Source organism: Ascaphus truei, chromosome 1 (assembly GCF_040206685.1).
Source record: "Ascaphus truei isolate aAscTru1 chromosome 1, aAscTru1.hap1, whole genome shotgun sequence".
Lineage (NCBI taxonomy): Eukaryota > Metazoa > Chordata > Amphibia > Anura > Ascaphidae > Ascaphus > Ascaphus truei.
The window spans coordinates 92,030,573-92,053,308 of record NC_134483.1 but is presented as its reverse complement, the minus strand read 5'-3'; the positions used below and the strand labels follow the sequence as shown (position 1 = coordinate 92,053,308).

The 22,736-nt window shown below is 44.3% G+C and overlaps 1 protein-coding gene across 6 annotated transcripts in view; it reads left to right on the top strand.

Moving 5' to 3' along the window:
- ARHGEF28 (Rho guanine nucleotide exchange factor 28) overlaps positions 1–22,736 on the top strand; it is a 265,058-nt gene that overhangs the window by 135,395 nt on the left and 106,927 nt on the right. For 2 of the 6 annotated variants that reach the window (XM_075591733.1, XM_075591725.1), the window contains exon 1: positions 5,400–5,517. The exons of the other annotated variants lie outside the window; for them this stretch is intronic. In XM_075591733.1, coding sequence (XP_075447848.1) covers positions 5,433–5,517 — 85 coding nt within the window. In that variant the 5' untranslated portion in view covers positions 5,400–5,432. Of the gene's footprint in view, positions 1–5,399; positions 5,518–22,736 lie in introns of those variants that run through there. 6 annotated transcript variants of the gene reach the window in all.

Here is a 22,736-nt window from a genome sequence, read left to right as displayed (position 1 = left end):
TCTAGCTACACATTTGTAGGAAAATCTTTCTAAAGTTTGACGCAAACCAGAAAATGGAGCAATGCATAGAAACAAACTTCCCTTTGCACTTTGTTTCCGTTGATCCATCTCTCCTATTGTTCCTGCCATGTATATTAAGTACTGGAATTATCAGCTCTCTGACAGAGAGAGGTTCAGTAGTAATAGCCTAGGCCATGAGAGATGGTTTCACAGCACTAAATGGGAACTGTAATTTGAATAGGTGCCTTCACACTTACCCAACTGTTGTTACTAAATTACTAGTTGCACCATAAGTAATTGACTCGGTTGGCTGGTAATATTTTTTAAAGCTATAGTGTACACAAACAAATAATACTTACATTTATTTTCAGACCATGTTAGCCCTTTAGTGGTTGCCAATGGGATCCTCTCTGAAGGTCTCCCACGGAGCTCATGCTGGTGGGGAGATGATACATTCTTCAATGTATCTTTGTTGCACTGGTGAGTTCATGGATGCCGTTATTCACAATTAGATTAGTAGAAGAAACAGGGGACGTTCACCGTATAAATCCCTCCCTCTCTATTTCAGTTAATGCTGTATTCTAAGAAACGGCAATAACATGCTGCATAAAGTCTGCAACGTATTAAAATCATTAACTCTCTCCTATTTTTTAGTTCAACTATTAGGTTCTTTAGTAACACATTTTGGCCAAAAATTAAGAATCGGCCATGGTGAGCCATGAAAAGCACTTTCTTTATTACCTTACTTATTGAGTCCACACAACCCACTGTTTGGTAAGGGGAGGAGAGCTTTGTGCAAAAACAAAACGGGAAAAAAGAAAAGGAGGAACACACAGATGTCGCAAGCCTTGATGTCTTGAGAGCCGTGGCTGTCACGTCACCGAAGGATTAACATTGCGAGGGTCCCATTCCAAAGCATGGAGCCCCTGCTGCGAGATCGCGCAGACACTGCCCCCAGCGCCACTGCATTTGTTCGTCCTCGGCACTGGGTACTGTGAGTCTTGCTACATCTGTATCCACCAGATATATATCCCCCCTACCTCTTATATTCATTGCTCTATCAAAGTCTATAATCTACTTATCCTTCACTATTTCTTATTCTTAAATAAATTGATGGAATCAAACTAATGTCAGCAAAGCAGCTAAAAGTGTTGATTGAATAAGTGGGAACTAATCTAAGGCATTAATTTGTAACATTGTCAGTCACTTTATAAGCCAGCGAAAAAGTTTGCGGCGGAGTTTCAGGTTTGGTCTCTGAAGTTTCCGTTTTTACAGATGCTTGGAGAAAGATTATTGATTAATTTGGAGTTATATATTTACTTATTTTAGCTTGGGAGAGACATTCCTACCACACATTACTCGTACATATTCCTTTTCCATTACGGCTCTCATTAGACAACACAGTCCCAAAGTATTCTAGTTAAATCTACATCAAATATTCAATTAATTGTGTTATTTAATGTAAAAATGTATTTTAGACTGGTACTATTATTTTTTGTACCAATATGTGCATATATGTACAAAACCTCCTTTGTAAATACCCCTTTACAACAGGCAGTACAAATCAGTAATTAGTTTATAAGGAAGCGTATCTATGTAATAAATAAAGAATGTAACATGGAAATACACGTCCATACTTGGGTGCCCACTGGAATGTTACCATTCCTTATAAACTCCAAGGGGGCGAAGTTTACTATAGTAGGAGTACAGTTATTGTTACTCTTATGTTGCCTAGTGTAGTCTATTGAATTGTTGTCTCCTGCTGTCTCTTGCTTTCTTCTCAGCAGCACTTCACTTTGCATTGATGTGGATGCCTAGCTTGCGCACACTGCTTGCTCTTTCCACCAACACTGTTGATAGCAAATGACTATACCCTCCCAATACAGTATGTTGTTATTCATAGCATGTTACCTAAAATAGGAAAAGTTTGGGGAACTCCACTCAGGGCTTACAATGTGGACCCAATGCTACTCGAACCAAATCTGAGCTTTGATTTTATTCCACCATTATTATTATTAAATGCATAGATAACAATGGTATACAAATGTGGGCACTAAGCTATAAAACCTTACAGCCAATAATACCCAGTACAAAATGTCACCAATACTATTCGTGTGATAACCCTCCAGATTATGGTTGTCACCCAACACTATCTATTATTACTGTAGATACATATATGTACTTTGAAACCTTCAAATATTACCAGACTCAAAAACTATATTTTATCATTAGCTCTGAGATGCAAAACTTGTTCAGTAAGAGAAAGCTTCCTTGCTTCCACTTGTTGATTTGTGAGAGCTTCTGCTGGTGCCAGTGCTAGATGACAGTGTGCTCCTTTCCTCTCATGGAATGCACAAGATGTTATGCTGCAGCCCATAATTGATAAGGTTGCAATGTTTCTTCTCATGGACGGAAAAGGCAACACTGTTGTGCGTGGCAATAGTACAGCACTCAACTTTGATCAGCAGCGTGTAATTGTGCATCCAGAGGTGTTGGCTATGGTATTTAGATGGACTTAGCAAGCTAGTTTGGCTGTAGGCTGGTGTACAAGTTGGACTGGGCACTGCAGTATGTGCGGACACATTATAGAGACATAAGAAAAACAAGCACACATACAAATTGGAAAAAATGTATAAATATATTAAATCACTGTATTAGTCAATGTTTTGGCCTCCAAAGGGACATGCATCAGAAATGGCAAAACCCAGGACTGTGAACCATTAAATAGCTTAAAACATAGAATGAACCAGAAAAAAATAAATTTTCAGAGGCCTCAGAGGTGTTTACCCAGGCCGTTGCAAGGTAACAATTTTATACTTTTTAGACCCTTTTCTGTTACCATTTATCTTGTATCGGTCATTGTCTTTGGTTTCACAAGTCACAATAAAGGTTCCCTTAAATGTATGTACTTTATGTATGTCTTTATTTTATAGCGCCATTAATGTACATAGTGCTTCACAGCAGTAATATACGTGACAATCATACAAATAACAAATAATATAAATAACACATAATGGGGAGAAGTGCTGAAGACATGAAAGTAACATTTAGGAAGAAGAGTCCCTGCTCCGAAAAGCTTACAGTCGAATTGGTTGGTAGGACGAACGTACAGAGACAGTAGGAGGGCGTTCTGGGAAGTGCGTCTGCAAGGGGCCAAGGTTTATGTATGAGGTGTTAATTATCAGCCATAGAGGTACAAATATGCTTCTTTAAGCAGTTGAGTTTAAATGCCCAAACAGGAGCTAATATAGTGATCTAATACTTTTTACACCTGTACAGTATGTGTGTATGTGTGTGTGCGTGCGTGTGCGCGTGTGTTGGTTTTCTTTGACTTTCTAGATTGCTGTTTACATTTATGTGCACTCCACACATGTTATGCACATTGTGAATACAATTCTGGGTGCTGGTGTTTCTTATGTACAGTAGGCGTGAGAAAGTGGCAGGTACTGAATGTTGTGCTATGGTCAGAAGACATTTCAGAAAAATAGAAGCCATTTTGTCTTCAGTGAAAAGGCTACATACAAGCAAATAGGTTGTGGCTGAAACATGATACAATGAATATTAATTGCCATACAAAGCACTTGTTGTTAAAAGTTACATCACAAAAGTATTGCATTATGTAGGAGCAAAACTGTTTTTTTAATGTCGTTTTGCACATTTGTGTAGGCTTCGTTATTCATTTTCTTATGTTAATTTCAAACTTCAGCTCATTGCTATGCAATAACTAACGAACAAATGCAGAGGAGGGAATTAATTTCAGGCGGAGCACAGAAGTGCTACTGTTGTACCTCAGTAGTTTGCAACAATAATTGAAGTGAAGTAAGGAATGTTAACAAGCTCAAATGTCATCGTCTCCCAAATCTGACATTTAAGCTGAACCACAAGCAGAACCCCTCCTTCTGTCGACCTGAACAGAGCATGCATGGCATGGCAGCTTAATACAATGTTTATCAAAGCTTTGCTAAACGGCACCCGGATTATTACTGAGCATCATTTTCTCTGTAGGTGGTTTAGACCTCTTGAGTAGATGTCAGAATTTGTGTGCTGTGAATCAGTTGGCGGGGAAGAAAATGAGTCCGTGCTGAACACTTGTGTGCAGAGAGTTGTTCAGGGATACCATGTAAGAATGGTGTGCTTGTTGTAAATCACTCACTGGTCCCATTATGCATTTGCTGGGTGGTTACATGGGTACTTTAAAGGTGCCAGACTCATAAAATCTGTGACAGCCACTGTCTCACAGGAAGACAAAGGCTGAGAAAAATGCAGAACAACCCAATTTTTGAAGATGTTTTCTGCCAGTTTTACTTTCTTTTTTTTTTCTTTTCTGTGAAATGTGTACGTCTGTTATTCTTTACTCCCTGTTGAGAAAATGGTTTACACTTCTCGCCATTTGTAGACATTGATGAGAAGAATACAGTATAACAACAATACATTGCATGCATTTTTTTTAGGTAATCAGGCTGCTGTTTGATACTCAGGTGTTCATGGCATAATGCATTATTGTTTTAAATATTAACAATAATATTTCATTACTCTATTTGAATATATAGTTACAGCGAGAGCTTTACAGTACAGCAGTGGTTGAATTGTGATGGTACTAGGGGGTATGGATTATCATTACTTCAAATATTTTAATTTAAGGAAGAAATGTATTTATTTTAGAAAACCTTTTGCCTTTCCTACTTTCTCAGCATAAATGTAACTTAAATCCTTAAAAAACAAAACAAACAAAAAACATTTGTATCAATGTTCAATTATTGGAAATCATTTAGCCTCTTCAGACTTACAGACAACATGACATGCAAATGATCCCAATGACAAACATATGAGCACTGGACTTACAGACAACATGACATGCAAAAGATCCCAATGACAAACATATGAGCACTAGACTTACAGACAACATGACATGCAAATGATCCCAATGACAAACATATGAGCATCACATTTAAAAGTAACCGCAACGAAAAGAGAAACCACTGTCGTCGCCGGGGTTGACATATCGAGTCTCATGTATTTTGTTCTTATTTCGTGTTCTCTGCTTACTTACATTAAAAGTGTATTCCACGAAATCCAGTTCGGCTTAGGTAGTTTTCATTAGCATGGAAATGAAAAGGGGAGTTAATGATTCATTGGCACCGGCTGACCTTTCGAATAGCTCTGGACCATGATGCAGCTCCACGTTTGGTTCATGCTTTCCCTACATTCTTCCTTCTGATTTAATATTTACAGCCTGATCTGTACATGCCTGAGCGCCTGAGGAGAGCAAACATTTACAGCTTCTCCCTCCCCTGGGTAGTGGGCAATCTGATCCAGGCTTTTGCTCATTCCTTTATTATACATCATACTACATAGGCTTGACTTGCTTTACAAGAACCTACAGTTTCCCGGTTGCTTCTCTTCAGCTGGACCTGCTTATTTAACCAAAGAGAATGGACTCAGATTCGGACTCGCCTTTCAATTACTCCTGGCCTTCTTTCCCAAAAATGAGGATCCAAAGAAGGTCATCTAAACAAGGTAGAAAAAGAGACACCGTTACTTTTTGTGCACTTCTTTCATTGCATTATTAGGGATGGGTCCCGTGTGCCATATTGGAAGTTGAGTGGCAGGTAATAAATATATCCTGTTTGTGATAGTTTTTGCACACAGCAAGGTGAGACTGCATACCTGTTATACTATATTTAGCTTTTCTTAGCATACAGTTTAATTTATTTAGGGGAGAGAGATTTTCAAATTGCTAATAAAATACAGTAAATAAAAATATCACTTGTGAATATGTATTTTATTTGCCTGCAAGATTATCATGGCACAGTGTGCAACATTTTGCAAGACATTATTTTCTCATTACCTAACCATTGCTTGCTGATAAAGGACTTTTCCCTTTACCCCGCGAAGCAGTGTGTATGTCCTAGTAACCCCTGCCATATTACAATATCATGATGTATGTGTGGCATTGGCAGGCGCTTGCCAAAGACACAGCCCAGAACATTTTGATTTTATTTATAAACTTAGAAAGTATCCCCAGATCTTAACTTTGCAGCCTAAATAGTGCCACAATCTTTCTAAAAACAGTCCAAAGAACATTGAATTAATGTCTAGTAAAGGTACCTCTTTCCTTAAAACGGGCAAAGCATCGCTAATTTTTTTAAGCTATTTCAACCATTGGGCATAACGCATATTTCAAGCAGTAGTGAATATAGTCTGTACACCACCTAATTTCCAGAGTGTTTGGGTTGGTTTTAGACAGTCATAAGACGTATTTACTCCTTGACTCGCAAAACTTGCTTTGGTTCCTTTGCAAAAGCATAGCACTATAATGTGTGTGTGTGTGTGTGAGTGTATATATGTATGTATGAGTTAAACTGAAAAAAATAATATATATATATTGTTACGCTTAAAATATATATACAGCTCAACCCCCTTATAACGCTGTGCTTGGGGTCCAAAGAATCACATTGCGTTATAAGCGTATCGCATTAGAAATAATGTACAATTGTATGCATTGTACAATAAAGTATTTAAGATATCAATAATCGTGTTGTAAAGTATATATACATACGAAAATTGGAGCCACGCCTGCATGTAACTCAGTAGAACTATTTATAAAAAAAAATGTAAGTCACAACGGAAGTATTTGAAATTGCATGTGCACTGATACACCAAACGGACAATGATTAGGTATTGGAAAATAATTGGGTATACCCAAACATTGGGTATTAAAACCTGCACTGCAGGTCATCTAATCATTGTCCTGATGAAGTCACCCACGTAACGAAATGCATTGGGACGTGCACAGGCCTCCACGTACCAGCTGATGCGGAAATAGCGAATATTGCGAGAGGCAGGATTGATCGCGGCTCTGTATGCGGACAATTACCAGGCTAATATTTTCCGTGGACATCCCTTAAATGGACCCCTTCACCTTCGCTTGGTTTGCTCCCCTTGAATCCTTCTTCTAGTGGATATCGATTGTCCATTAGGTGCATCAGTGCCAATCCCCATCCATTCCATGGCGGGACGTCTAATCAGGGCTGCCAACAGGGGGGACAAAGGATACTGGCGTCCTGGGCCCCGTGAGTTTTTTTTAAAATGGCGGCGATTCTCATGGTCCCCGCGCATGCGCAGGGCAAGCATGGTGTCCTGCCTGCTGCCGGTGGGCCCGCTCCCCGTTCCCCCGCTCCCCACGTGGGACAGATGGGGAAGCGCCAAGACAGGCCCCGCGCACGCAACCCAGCTCACCCACGTGGGACGGTGGCGGAAGCGCCAAGACAGGCCCCGCGCGCGCAACCAGCCCCCCTGCTCCCCACGTGGAACGGAGGGGGAAGCGCCAAGACAGGCCTCGCGCACGCAACCCAGCCAGCCTCCCCGCTGCCCACGTGGGACGAAGGAGGAATCGCCACGCACGCGCACAACTCCCGCGCACATAACCCAGCCCCCCACCCCCTGCTCCCAACTTGATAGGGAGGGGGAAGCGCCAACTCAGCTTCCCCCTTGCACGCCTCCTGCCCTAGTCCGCCTCGCCCCCCACCCTCTAGCCGCCCACCTCCCGCGCCCCCCTACCCCAAGCCCCCCTCCTGCCCCTGGCAGCTGCCGGTGATATCGGGGGCAATAGGAAGTTGTGTCTGGCAGCAAGGAAGCAGGACCCACCGGTCAAGGTAAGTAACCCACCCACTGTCAAGGGTCACTGTCACCCACTCAGTCAGTCACTTACCCAGTCACTCACTCACCCACCCAGTCGCTAACTCACCCACCCTGTCCCTCACTCACCCAGCCTGTCCCTCACTCACCCACCCAGTCCCTCACTCACCCACCCAGTCCCTCACTCACCCACCCAGTCCCTCACTCACCCACCCTGTCCCTCACTCACCCACCCTGTCCCTCACTCACCCACCCTGTCCCTCACTCACCCACCCTGTCCCTCACTCACCCACCCAGTCCCTCACTCACCCACCCAGTCCCTCACTCACCAACCCAGTCCCTCACTCAACCCAGTCCCTCACTCGCCCACCCAGTCCCTCACTCACCCACTCACCCACCCAGTCCCTCACTCGCCCACCCAGTCCCTCACTCACCCACCTAGTCACTCATCCACCCACCCAGTCACTCACCCACCCAGTCCCACACTCACCCACCCAGTTCCTCTCACCCACCCAGTTCCTCTCACCCACCCAGTCACTCACCCAGTCACTCACTCACACACCCAGCCACCCAGTCACTCACCCACCCAGTCACTCACCCACCCAGTCACTCACCCACCCAGTCACTCACCCACCCAGTCACTCACCCACCCAGGCACTCACCCACCCAGGCACTCACTCACTCACCCAGTCACTCACTCACCCAGTCATTCACTCACCCAGTCACTCACCCGGTCACTCACTCACCCAGTCACTCACCCACCCAGTCACTCACCCACCCAGTCACTCACCCAGTCACTCACCCACCCAGTCACTCACCCACCCAGTCACTCACCCACCCAGTCACTCACCCACCCAGTCACTCACCCACCCAGTCACTCACCCACCCAGTCACTCACCCACCCAGTCACTCACCCACCCAGTCACTCACCCACCCAGTCACTCACCCAGTCACTCACCCACCCAGTCACTCACCCACCCAGTCACTCACCCACCCAGTCACCCACCCACCCAGTCACTCACCCACCCAGTCACTCACCCACCCAGTCACTCACTCACCCAGTCACTCACCCACCCAGTCACTCACCCACCCAGTCACTCACCCACCCAGTCACTCACCCACCCAGTCACTCACCCACCCAGTCACTCACCCACCCAGTCACTCACCCACCCACTCACCCACCCAGTCACTCACCCACCCAGTCACTCACCCACCCAGTCACTCACCCACCCACTCACCCACTCACCCACCCACTGACCCACTCACCCACCCACCCACTCACCCACCCACCCACTCACTCACCCACCCACTCACTCACCCACCCAGTCACTGTCACCCACCGTCATTCACTGTCTCCCACCCACCCAGTCACTGTCACCCACCCACCGTCATTCATTGTCTCCCACCCACCGTCATTCACTGTCTCCCACCCACCGTCATTCACTGTCTCCCACCCACCGTCATTCACTGTCTCCCACCCACCGTCATTCACCCACCCAGCCACCGTCATTCACCCACCAGCCACTCACCCAAGCAGACAGGCACATGTCTTTTGTTGAAAATATAAAAATAAACAGGTTGGATATTTTTTCGTGGTAGGTGCGCTATGGGTTTGGGGGGAGGGGTGCGCTATGGGTTAGGGGGGGGGGCGTGCTCCTTTTATTTGTCCCGGGCCCCATGATTTCTGTTGGTGGACCTGCGTCTAATGCAGTAGAGTATTACTCAGACATGCGATTTCAAATACTCCCCTTGATTGACTGATTGAGCCACCTGTGGTGAAGCTGGGATATCCTGAAAACCTGACCTGTTGGCCCTTGAGGACTGGAATTACCCACCCCTGCTGTACAGTGACTTACCTTCATGGTGTAGCAGCCTAGAGATATGTACTTGTATATTATATTCTTAGGTTTCATCCGAATAAAGTAATGGTTTGACTGCATACTGATTGCGTGTAGATAAAGAATAAATTCTGCGTACTTGTTTATGAATCTTACTTATCTATTTCTTATTAAGAGGGGGATACGCGGTTCCATAGCTGCTGTACAATTCTGGTACAATACATGTATGCTGATTCCTGACTTTTGGTGGGTTTAAATATGTATTGAAGTGCTTATAAAATACAAAGCAGTGAGCATAGCAAGCCTATAACAAAACTCGCCTTCACATCTCAGGCACTACTAGCAAGACTCTGGGGAATAGAAACATGTATTTACTAATAGCAATATCACATTAGCCTACAAATGCAGCATCAATGTGACCCCCATGAGGTGTTGTCACTGATGTAGTAACTTTTTTTTTAATACTAATCTAACATCGTTTGCTTTACCATATTACCAATAATATGCAATGGAGTCTCAAGTGAGCATACAGAGCCAATGCAGACACAATCCAAAGAGAAACAGTGGGGTCTGTTTATTTACCCCTTAACTCTCAGAGGGGGCAGCTACTCATTGCTTATAAGGAGCTTGAAATCCTTCGCTGATATTGTTGTATTTGCTGATTTAGTATAATTGAAAGCATTTCTCTTGAATGCATTGCGAGCGTACAGGCAGCAAAGAAGCTGATTTCAGACTTGCACCATCTGTTGCAGAGACATAATTATGCTACCTCTATAAAGATGCTCTTCAATCATCATTTTTGCCACTAATGTAAAACATGGTTTATTTGATCATCATATATGTGCTTGTATGTTTGAAATGGAAATGAGAACTGTCCATTTGACTTATTCCTATATCCTGCCCAGACAGTGTGCTGCTGACTACTCTGGAGGGAAAGGAGTTAATCACATTGCTATGTTGGTAAAACTATGCCAGATGTTTTGTGGATTTGTTTCATTTTATGGGTTTGCGTCATCCATTTGATTACAGTTCCTTTGGCAGTGGGTGTTGGAAGAGTGTACGTTGACGTCCTAACCAATAAATACGAAGAGCAATGTAAAATAGTTTCTGGATTTGATGCCAAAACAAAGCAATTTTAAAAATGAGATATATTTTAGCCCACAGAGGGAATGCAAAATATTGGTATGGTTTGAGAACGGGTGCATCATTATGTTTATTGATCAAAAGCAGGGGTGGACAAGTCCAGTCCTCAAGGGCCACCAACAGGTCAGGTTTTAAGGATATCCCTGTTTCAGCACAGGTGGCTCAATCAGTGACTCGGTCAACGACTGAGCCACCTGTGCTGAAGCAGGGAGGCCGTTCTGCTCTGCCTCCGTGTAACTCCTAACTCCTCTTCCGGCTGCTCCTCTGCTTCACTCTGGTGGCCCGCCACTACAGTTATCATCTCCCGCCGTCTGCCTCTATCACTGCTCTGTCCCACAGGTAGGCACCTATAATGGGGCCCTGAAAAATGTTTTGCCCGGGGGACGACGCATGTCTAGCTACGCCACTGTATTTCATAAGGGTATTTTAACTCTAATACCAAACAATAAAATCGTGGTGTTATCTAGGTAAACAATATCCGTATGTGTCTAAAATGTCAATTTAATGAGTACGTGTTAAGTGCGTAATGGAACACTGGGTACTTACATATTCACACAGAATAACAAAACGTTCTACAACATGCATAACCAAACTAAACACAATACATTTCTTTTGGGAACATAATCAGGACAACCGTCGACAATATGGAGTGTATATCATTGTATAGTTAAGCAACAGAAAAAAAACATGTCATTTTATTTTCATTGTTTATTACTTAGAACAAATTTTACAGTCACTGCTTGCTAGAGAATTATTTGATTCTTAACATACGTAGTTACATACAGGTGCGCCGACGACTATTCTAAAACTTGCCTGGGAAAATCTGGGGCTATCACCAACAAGATCCAGGTACATGCTGGGTACATGCTGCAATATTTAAGTGAGATTTCTGCAGAGACTAATGGCCCATCGGATTAACACAGCAAGGGTCTGTGACAGTCCCATACCGTTTGAATGGGACTGCCAGGGACCCCCGCTGTTAATCTGATGAGCCATTAGTCTGTCTGCAGAAATGTCACTGGAATGTTGCAGCATGTACCCAGGATGTACCGAGGTCTTGTTGGTGATTGCCCCAGGTTTGTTTTAGAATACTCGTCGGCACTACTGTAGTAGATGAGGTTGAAAAAAGACATACGTCGATCAAGTTCAACCTAATAATAATAATAATTGTTTGTTCTTGATAGCGCTGCTAGTTTTACGTAGCGCTTTACAGAGATATTTTTCAGACACAGCCCCAGCCCTGTAGATCTTACAATCTTACAATCTATGATTTTGGGAGATAAAGTGACTTGCCCAAAATCACAAGGAGTCAACACCAGGAATTGAACCAGGTTCCCCAGCTTCAAACTCAGTGCCAGAGTCTCTACTTACTGAGCCACTCCTTCAGCCCGACCTATAAAATCTTATAATTCTGATGCACTTCTAAAGTCATTCTGATTCTTACATGATTCACATTACATGGTTAGGATATTTGCTGATGCTCATGTAAGGGAGGTTCCCCCCCATGGTTTTTTTTTTGTTTTTTTTTAATAAATTGTTTGTTTTCTTTTTCTTATGACTAAACTACAGTATGAATTTTGACTATAAAGTTGTTTATGAGATTCATGTTTATTACACATATATGGTGTGTGTATATATATATATATATATATAAAAATATATATATATATATATGTATATGTATATGTGTGTATATATTAATGTTTGTGTGATATATATATATACACACACACACACACACTCACACACTATAACATCATACATTACAGTATCTATGTGTAATAAACATGAATCTCATAAACAACTTCATAGTCAAAATTCATATATATATATATATATATATATAAAAACCAAACCCACTACATTAATATATATATATATATATATATATATATATATATATATATATATATATATATATATATATATATATATATATATATAATATTCATTATGTGATCATTACAGATACACAGCCTTAGTTCAAAAACCAAACACACTACATTAATATATATATATATATTAATGTAGTGTGTTTGGTTTTTGAACTAAGGCTGTGTATCTGTAATGATCACATAATGAATATTTTGGAAAAGTTATTTATTTGCACACAGTGCTCAATCAGTATGAGTGATGCATGCGGAGCGTTAAACATTAATCCAGATTCACATTGCTGGGGGTAATGCCTTTTGGATGAACCTGTTATGTTTTGTTTTGTTTGAGTGCTTTTATAGTTGTTTTTTTATATAGAAAAGTAGAAATATTTGACACAGCATTACATGGGACCTTTGTATGGATAACACAGATTTATTGGTGTTGGACATTAAAATATTAATCAACAAAGTAAAGAGACAGAATAGCCAACCTATTTTTACTTTATACAAATTACATATCTACTAAAATATATATTTGTGTGTATGCAAAACAAAAATGAATTTGTATGTTTTGATAAAGGACACCAGCTATCTAAAGTTGCCACTTACCTAGGGTAGAAAAAGAAGAGAACATTATAAGTAGTGATCTTTTATGGGGGAGTAGATAAAAATATATTTGCATGTCTCAGACGGGTCTGCAATCCTGTCTTTTCCTATTATCGCTTACCATACAATGCATCCAACGCAGCCAGGGATTCTGGGTATTGACATGCAAATGAGAACTCAGTGTGTCACGCTGTACTTCTTAATCAATTTTACATGGACCCCTAGAAACTTCTGCCTGCCGTATTACACAGCTTTTCAGCACAGCCTGGGTTAAAAAGGTGCCATAAACCTAAGTAAAAAAAAAATGTATATGTAAATTGCAATAAATAATTCAATAAAGAAAAAAGCCCTCATCCCATTCCAGTTAGTACTCTGGCACTATTACTAATAATGTCACAATTCCTACATGAAGTTCCTTGTTGATCCCTAATAAAAGGGGTTCAGAGCACAGACAAAATACTCCCACAAACATAAATTGCTCAGATGCCAAGAATGCTATACCTGGGATGCTCAGCTGGAATGAATATGTTATTCTTCATTCATATAGCATAATACATTCCAGATTTGGAAGAAGCTGGATACTAGTCTGGATACAAGTATTATGCATCAACTATTGACTCAATAATTGATCAATTCAAATAAAATATTTGAAAAAGTAAGATATTTTGATGAATTCGACTTGATTCATTAAAAAATAAATATCCTGGGTTACCCTGAGAATGGTTACTATCACTGGTCCCATATTGGACTGCCCAACATTATTTTGAGTACATAGATGCCTCTTTATTCTATTTTACAGTACACCTGACCCTATTGATTGGTTTGCACTGTTGATTCTTACACAAATGAGCTCTTCTCTTGCAGAGAGCGGAGAATAAAGGTCATAGTTTAATTTTCTGGATTTTTTCCCACAGTACATAGTCACTAAATATACTGGACAAACTTCAGTGCACACAATGGAAAGCCAATGCTGAAATTAACTCAACAAATGTATCCATTCTTCGTCATCAACGACCTATTTTCCTGTGAAAATGATCATACAAAGGTCCTGTTGCTTTCACAGGAATATGTGGATTTGTAAGATAAGTTTTATTGGGTTTTGTAAAAAGGAAAACAAATGTGTAAAACATACACAGTAATAATTGTATTAAATATACTGGTTAAAATTGGAACATAAATAATGAAATATTACAGGACTAATGATAATAATAATTAACAGAGTAACCTATATATAATTAAATATTACCGGACTAATGATAATAATTAACACAGTAACCTAATATAGAACATGATCCATGTTCATATGCAGTATCATCATATTCTAGGTGGTGGTGAAAAGGGAAAAATGAAACACAAAATTAAGAAACAAAGAAAAAAAGAGATCCTGAATAACGTACTCCAACCCCTGTATCGGATAAAGACTTAAAACCTTTAATAATGTCAATAAAATAGACTAAACTGTACTATACAATGAATAAAAGTACTACTGTATATCAGGGTGTATAATCTTACTGTCACGGGAGACCAGGACAAATTACACTAGGGATCAGTACTCTAGACAGAACTGCAGAGTTGAACAAAAGTGAATTTATTGGAAAAAGTGTTCACAAATCTCCAGTTCATAAAACACACACACAAGCGCACCTAACTGGGGGAACAACCTGAAGTCCTAGGTGTGGGGACCTCCGTCCAGAAGCTTACCCCAATACATGTTCCCAACTTGTGCTGCTGTCCTCAGTAGTATGAGCAGGACAGCCTTGCTCTCCTATACCTACTGTAGCAGTTTTAATTTGCCACCGTTGCTTTACTCCAAACAGCTGAGGCTGACGCTGCATACTCAGACCGCAGCCCCACCAGATGCTCCAGACCCCTGCACTTGGTCTCCTCAGTTCCCTTCTGCTGACTCCCTGTCAGCTCTTCCTTTACAGGGGCTCTGCCAGTCCCCTGTCAACACACAGCCTTCACCAAGAATATCCAGTCCAGAATTACTCTCTTGAGGCTGGGGAGAAGGGTAGCAAGTCTGGGTAGGAACAAAATTCCTGGTCTCTGCACACGGCTTAGACCCAGTTGATGAAATTACTGGGGTTGAAGGTGGGCCAGGACAACCCCTTCCACAGGCAAACCATATAGATACAGCCCCAAGGCTTACAACTCTCTTTCAGAGCAGGTCCAGTCAGTGGGTGGTTGATCTCTCCCTGGTTCCTCAACAATGAGCCTGATCCCATGACAGTGTCCAGGCCTACAATACCAAACTCTGATGTGATTAAAGCTCGGTTTGCAAGAGAGAGTTAACCCCTGCAGGTCTCCACTCTAGAACCGAGCTGTACATTCTTGAAGAGGAATATATATAGAACTTCTACAATAAACTGTACATACATAAATAACTACATCATATCATTGACAGGTAGGAGTAATGGCGGGTTTAAACTTTATTTAAAAGCAGCAAAATCTACTCCTACCGTCACACTCACTAAAATAGCTCCTATAAGTAGCAATGCTGCATGTACTATAACAGAGCAAGAGAGAGGGAATGGCAATCCTCATAGGGAGTGCTTAACTTCACTGCACGGTTAATCCTCCTCTACTGCGACCCTTGTGGTAGTATTGTATTGTATGTCTTTATTTATATAGCACCACTAGCTGATATACCCGACGTTGCCCGGGATTGCAGGGGCGGGGGGTTGAAAGGCAGGGGTGGGGAGGTGAAAGGAGGGGGCGAAAGACGGGGGTGGGGCGAAAGGCGGAGGTGAAAGGCAAGGAAGGAAGGGGGGTGAAAGGCAAGGATGGGGGGGGTGAAAGGCAAGGATGGGGGGGGGTGAAAGGCAAGGATGGGGGGGGGTGAAAGGCAAGGATGGGGGGGGTGAAAGGCAAGGATGGGGGGGTGAAAGGCAAGGACTGGGGGGAGGGTGAAAGGCAAGGACGGGGGTGTGTGAAAGGCAAGGACTGGGGGGGGGTGAAAGGCAAGGACGGGGGGGTGAAAAGCAAGGATGGGGGGGTGAAAGGCAAGGACAGGGGGGGTGAAAGGCAAGGACAGGGGGGTGAAAGGCAAGGACTGGGGGGGTGAAAGGCAAGGACTGGGGGGGGTGAAAGGCAAGGAGGGGGGGTGATAGGCATGGAGGGGGGTAAAAGGCAAGGCCGGGGGGGGGGTGAAAGGCATGGAGGGGGGGGTGAAAGGCAAGGCTGGGGGGGGGGGGTGAAAGGCAAGGCTGGGGGGGGGGTGAAAGGCAAGGCCGGGTTGGGTGAAAGGCAAGGCTGTGGAGGGGGGCTCAAAGGCAAGGCCAGGGGGGGTGAAAGGTGGGGGGGTGAAAGGTGGCAGGGTGAAAGGCAGGGCCGGGGGGGAGTGAAAGGCAGGGCTGGGGGGGGGTGAAAGGCAGGGCTGGGGGGGGTGAAAGGCAGGGCCGGGGAGGGGGTGAAAGGCAGGGCCGGGGGGGGTGAAAGGCAGGGCCGGGGGGAGGGTGAAAGGCAGGGCCGGGGGGGGGGGGGAGGTGAAAGGCAGGGCCGGGATCCCTCCCCATGCGTTTCCTCACCTGGCACCCTGCCACGCTCCTCCTCGGGCTGCCACTGGGGCTTTCCCCCCTCCTGGACTCCGGCGGCTCCCGGTGGCACAGAGGAGCAAGTGCGCGGACCCACCTCCCTGCCGCCTCCCATGCCGCCCTCCTCCTCTGGTACCGGCCGCCCTCCTCCTTCACCTCTGGTACCGGCCGCCCTCCTCCTCCACCTCTGGTACCGGCCGCCCTCCTCCTCCACCTCGGGCTCCTCGGCGGTGTCCGCTCTCGGGGTTGATGAGCCGGGCTAGCGGCGTGTGGGGGGGGGAGGGGGGTTAGCCAGAGAGAGTGTGCTCTTGGGGGAGGGGCGGTTAGTGGGAGAGCGCCAGGGAAGAGGGAGAGCACCGGGGAAGTGGGAGAGCACCGGGGAGCGGGCTGACACGCATCTCCCTCCCCTCTGGCTGCAGGGAGAGGTGGAGAGAGCTGGAGGAGTGCTCTTGGGGATGGGCAGCGTGCTCTAGGGGGGGATCCCGAGGAGAAGAGCCGAGTGGGCAGGCGGAAGGCGGCGGCATGTGAGAGGTGAGGTGGAGGAGGCTTGCTTTTTGTGTGAGGGGGGGGGTGGGTTTGAGATGATGCGGTGGCGGCACCGAGGAATGTGAGCCGATGGACGTGGGTAGCTGTGTCGGCAGCGGGTGAGTGTGGCAGTTGGGACCAATGATAGGCGTGTGGGGGTGGGGCCGGGCCACGGCCCAATCTGATTGGCCAGAGGGTGAGTGCAGCCCAACTGACCAATCAGATTGCCCATAAGCACAGCAAATATACAATGTTTTCAAAAATATATATATATAGATTAATGTACATAGCGCTTCACAGTAGTAATACACGTGACAATCATATAAATTACGGGTCATGGGAATAAGTGCATCAGACATAAACGTAACATTTAGGAAGAGGAATCCCCGCTCAGAGGAGCTTACAATCTAATTGGTATGTAGGAGGAACATACAGAGACAATAGGAGGGCATTTTGGTAAGTGCTTCTGCAGGGGGCCAAGCTTTATGTATCATGTGTCTAGTGGTGTCTATGGTGCTACTCATATGCGTCTTTAAGCAAGTGTGTCTTAAGGTGGGTCTTAAAGGTGGATAGAGAGGGTGCTAGTCAGTATTGAGGAGAAGGGCATACCAGAGGTGTGGGGAGAGGGCGGGAGAGGGCTTTAGATACAAAGGGGGTAGAGAGAAGACATCCTTGAGCAGAACACAAGAGTCAGGATGGTGCATAGCGAGAATTTAGGGCTGAGATGTAAGGAGGGGCAGAAGAGTGTAAAGCTTTAAAAGTGAGGAGGAGAATTGAGTGCAAGATGCAGGATTTGATTGGAAGCCAGGAGAGTGATTTCAGGAGGGGAGACGCTGAGACAGATTTTGGAAAAAGCAGAGTGATTCTGGCAGCAGCGTTTAGGATAGATTGTAGGGGGACAGGTGAGAGGCAGGAAGGCCGGACAGCAGGAGGTTACAGTAATTGAGACTGTAGAGAATGAGGGATTGAGTCAGAGTTTTAGCAGTCGAGCAACAGAGGAAAGGGCGTATCTTTGTAATATTGCGGAGGAAAAAGCAACAGATTTTTGAGACGTTTTGAATGTGAGAGGAGAATGTGAGAGAGGAGTCGAGTGTGACCCCTAGGCAGCGTGCTTGGTCTACTAGGTGAATGATGGTACTTCCAACAGTAATGTGGAAGGAGGTAGTAAGGCCAGTTTTGGGAGGAAGTATGAGGAGCCCTGTTTTTGCCATGTTAAGTTTCAGTCGGCGGATGGCCATCCAGGATGATATCGCAGAGAGACATTCAGAAACTTTGGTCTGTACAGCAGATGTGAGGTCAGGGTTGAAAAGTAAATTTGTGTGTCGTCAGCATAGAGGTGATATTTAAACCCAAGGGATGTGATTAGGTCACCTAGAGAAAGTGTATACAGAGAAAAGAGAAGCGGTCCCAGGACAGAACCCTGTAGCACCCCCACAGAGAGATCTATGGAGGGTTAGGAGGAGGAGGTGTTAGCAGAAGAGACACTAAAAGTATGATGGAAGAGGCATGAGGAGATCCAGGATAGAACTTTCTTACGAATACCAAGAGTATGGAGAATGTGGAGAAGAGGGTGGTCCATGATGTCAAACGCTGCAGAGAGGTCGAGTAATATGAGCAGAGTGTAATGATTTCTGTCTTTGGCAGCATGGAGGTCATTAGTTATTTTAGTGAGGGCTGTTTCAGTGGAGTGAGCAGTGCGGAAGCCAGATTGTAGAGGGTCTAGAAGAGAATGGGTGTTGAGAAAGTGGAGAATACAAGACGTTCAAGGAGTTTAGAGGCAAAAGGCAGGAGGGAGACAGGTCGATAGTTATAAAGATAGGTAGGGTCAAGCTTGCTGTTTTTGAGTAATGGTATAACGGTTGCATGCTTGAAGGAGGAGAGAAAGGTACCAGAGTAGAGGGAGATGTTGAATATGTGTGTGAGCGAAGGGGTTATAGTAGGAACAAGATGTTTTAGGAGATGGGAGGGAATGGGGTCAAGAGGTCAAGTGGTAGAGGGAGAAGAGGATATCAGCAGTGACACATCTTCCTCTGTGACAGCGGAAAAAGAGTCAAGGAAGACAGGAGGAGAATTAGGAAGCTGTGTAGGATGGGAGGAGGAAACAGAGGGGATGTTCTGACGAATGGATTCCACCTTTTCCTTGAAATAGTTAGCAAAGTCCTGAGGTGTAATGGAAGAAGAAGAAGAGGCAGCTGGGGGTGGTCTGTGTAGAGAGTCAAAGACAGAGAAGAGTCGGCGTGGGTTCGATTTGTGTGCGTTGATTAGTGAAGAAAAGTAGGTTTGTTTAGCCTGAGAGAGGTCAGAATTGAAACAGGATAGCCTAAATTTATAGTGAAGGAAGTCTGCGAGAGTGTGAGATTTCTTCCAGAGGCGTTCAGAGGAACGAGAGGAGTAGTGCAGCATGCGCATGTGGGAATTTAGCCTGGGTCTGGGGTTAGAAGGGCGAGGACGGCAGAGAGAAAGCGGGAATGTAGATCAAGAGAGGAGGATAAGGCAGAGTTGTAGTTCCTGACCAGGTTGTCAGGGTCTGTAGCAGAACTGAGAGAGGAGAGGGAGGAGCGTAGTGTGACCATGGGTGGCAGAGACAATGGAGACAGTTAGGTTATCAAAATCTGTGTATCACATAATGTACAGTAAGGTTATCTACATCTGTGTATCACATAATGTACAGTAAGGTTATCTACATCTGTGTATCACATAATGTAAGTATAGCATAGCCTCCGGACTCTATTTTTCTTTTGGACCCTCACAGTCAAGTCCTGATAGGTACAGGTAATGTGAAGGGTTAGATTCTCTCATGCAGGCGTAGCTTGTTGTTGCAGCCTGGATACACTGGCTGTATTCAGGGGCGGGCCTAACAACAACCTGAGAGTGTTATACTGGGGAGGATACTTGCTGGGTCACATGCAGTAATTTGATGCCTGTCAGTATCAGACCTGACCTGTTATGGGGTGGGGTTACAAGCCCATCCCCATAGTATATTCTTACACTCACAGAAGTCAGGAGTCTGCCTCCCCTCCCCCTGTGGAGTGGGAGTGTGTGTGAACCTGAGCACCATCAGGGATAAGGAGCTGGATGGGCCTGCAGGGCCTTATACCAAGGAAAGGCTGTGACTTCTGGCTATCACAATAAAGATCCAGTTGAACCATCATGAGTGTGGCTTAATGTCTGGGCCACTAAGAGTTGCCAGCATGGACCATCGTGGTACCATAGGATCCTCGCTGGCTGGAAGGCTGTTCACTAGAGATGAAGCACCCTGAAAACCTGTCATAATATCTCCCCATACCACCGTGGAGCAACTCAGAGCCTCCTGTACTACCAACGGGTATGCACCGCACTAGGAATACACAGGTAGCGACCCAAATCTCACATAGGGTGGGGGAAAAGGTGCTACATAAGGTTATCTACATCTGTGTACCACATCATGTAAGTGTAGCCATTCCACCGTTGGCTATTAACCTGCCCTACTCCTGGCAGTACGTCCTGGTTTAATCAGGCTGGCAGTAGTCAATATGGGTTTTCCCCACTCACTGGAGTTGCACTTGAGTGACAGTGGGAGGCGGTGACATCCGGCATGAGCATGTCCACTCATGGAACAGACCTGGTGCCCTCCTCCTAGCTGTACTTAAGGGCAGTGCCACCCTAAATTTAGGAGTGCTCTACCTACTTGAGAGGGGCAGGTCACACAGCCAAGAGCCTGACTATTGGGCCTTCTCCTCGGGGGAGAGAGAGTGTGTACCATACCTCTGCCCATACAGGGAAGAGCTGGGACTGTTGCTGATGCCCTTGGCCCTTGGTCCAGAGACCATCCTTCAGTGAGTAGCTGACAGTTGCTGCAGAACCCTGTCATGTACTGTGCTGCACAGAGTGAAAGAATAAACCATTCCTGTTGTTATACTCCCGCCTAGTGTGTTATCTTACTGAGGGGAGAGGTGATAGTTCTACTGTAGGAGATCATCTCCACCTACCTGGAGCCTGCAGCAGATGGAGGCGCTGCCCTTCTAGAGAACTATGTGGATAATGTACCTCAGAAACCTGATCCTGTGTCCCCACTACCATCGGTGGACAGCTCGGACCTCCTGTTACCAGCAGGTATCATGCACCACATGACAAGTAATGGCAGAATCTCCCAGAAGGTGGGGGAACCACTGTTACATAAGGTTTCTACATCTGTGTACCACATAATGTAAGGTTATCTACATCTGTGTATTTCATAATTACACAATTTTACCAAACTATCAAAAAGTCATTTATAAAAAATATAATGGAATAACTAAATATGGTCTCCTAAACAAATTTTTTTTTACAAAACAACGTATAACAAAAAGTTATGTGTACATAGTGAATGTGAAAGGAAGAGAGAGAAAAAGGTCAGAAAAATAAATAAATTGAAAAAGAAGTATGGTGATTTTATTTCTCTGAATAAGTCTGATGCTGTTTTTTGCAGCAGTAGCTTTTTTTATTTTATATGGGATCATGCAATACATTACACTCTAAAATGACATTAAGGGGACTATGCTATAAGTGTTCATAAGCCACATATTTATTGCTGTCAAGTATGTCCTGGGCATTGAGTTAATATGACAAATAGTACTTGGTTACAAATACAGAACACAAAAAGTGTTCCCCGCACTCCGAATGAATACAAAACAATCAATGATACTTGAAATGCTGATATTTATTAATGAGCAAAAGTGAAGAACATGTGCAAAAAAACGCAAATCACATAAACTGAACAGGAGAGGGAGGGATACATTAGGTAGTGCGGCCTATACAACATACTTTCTGTTGGTTACAAATACAGTTACATTAGTGAACAGGGTATACATTATATACAAGACATTGCATGCACTTTTAGAGATAATATATATTATAGGCGTATGAAACAGTTACAGACCAGATTAAAATGTGAGACAGCTTTAGTTTTGAAATAATTTAAACTGGTGGTGGATGTGAGAGTCTCTGGTAGGTTGTTCCAGCTTTGGGGTGCACGGTAAGAGAAGGCGGAGCGGCCGGATACTTTGCTGAACCATGGGACCATGAACAGTCTTTTGGAGTCAGATCTCAGATAAGTGCTGCATGTGGTGGGGGTGAGGAGCTTGTTCAGGTAGCTGGGTAGCTTGCCCAGAAAGTATTTGAAGGTGAGACAGGAGACATTAACTTTGTGCCTAGACTCAAGTGATGACCAATCTAGTTCTTTGAGCATTTCGCTGTGATGTGTGTTGTTGTTGCATTCGAGGACAAAATGGCATATTGAATTGTAGAGGGTGTCAAGTTTGCTAAGGTGTGTTTGGGGTGCCAGGAAAAGTTGGCGTGAGGCTGGTGAGAAGCTGCTGAAAGGTGACGGGACTAAGAAAAAAAAAATGTTTTTTTTCTGCAGCGGGTTGATGCTGGGGTCTCCGGAGCTGATACCCATTAATATCAGCACCGGAGACCCCCGGCATGAATCCCATGCAATAAAAATGCATTTACAGTCAATTTAATTACCTAAGCGGCTAACCGCTAAGGCAATGAAGGGGTTAACGCCTCCCGCTACCCAACAAATACCCCCTTCATCGCTATCCACAATAAACACTAAT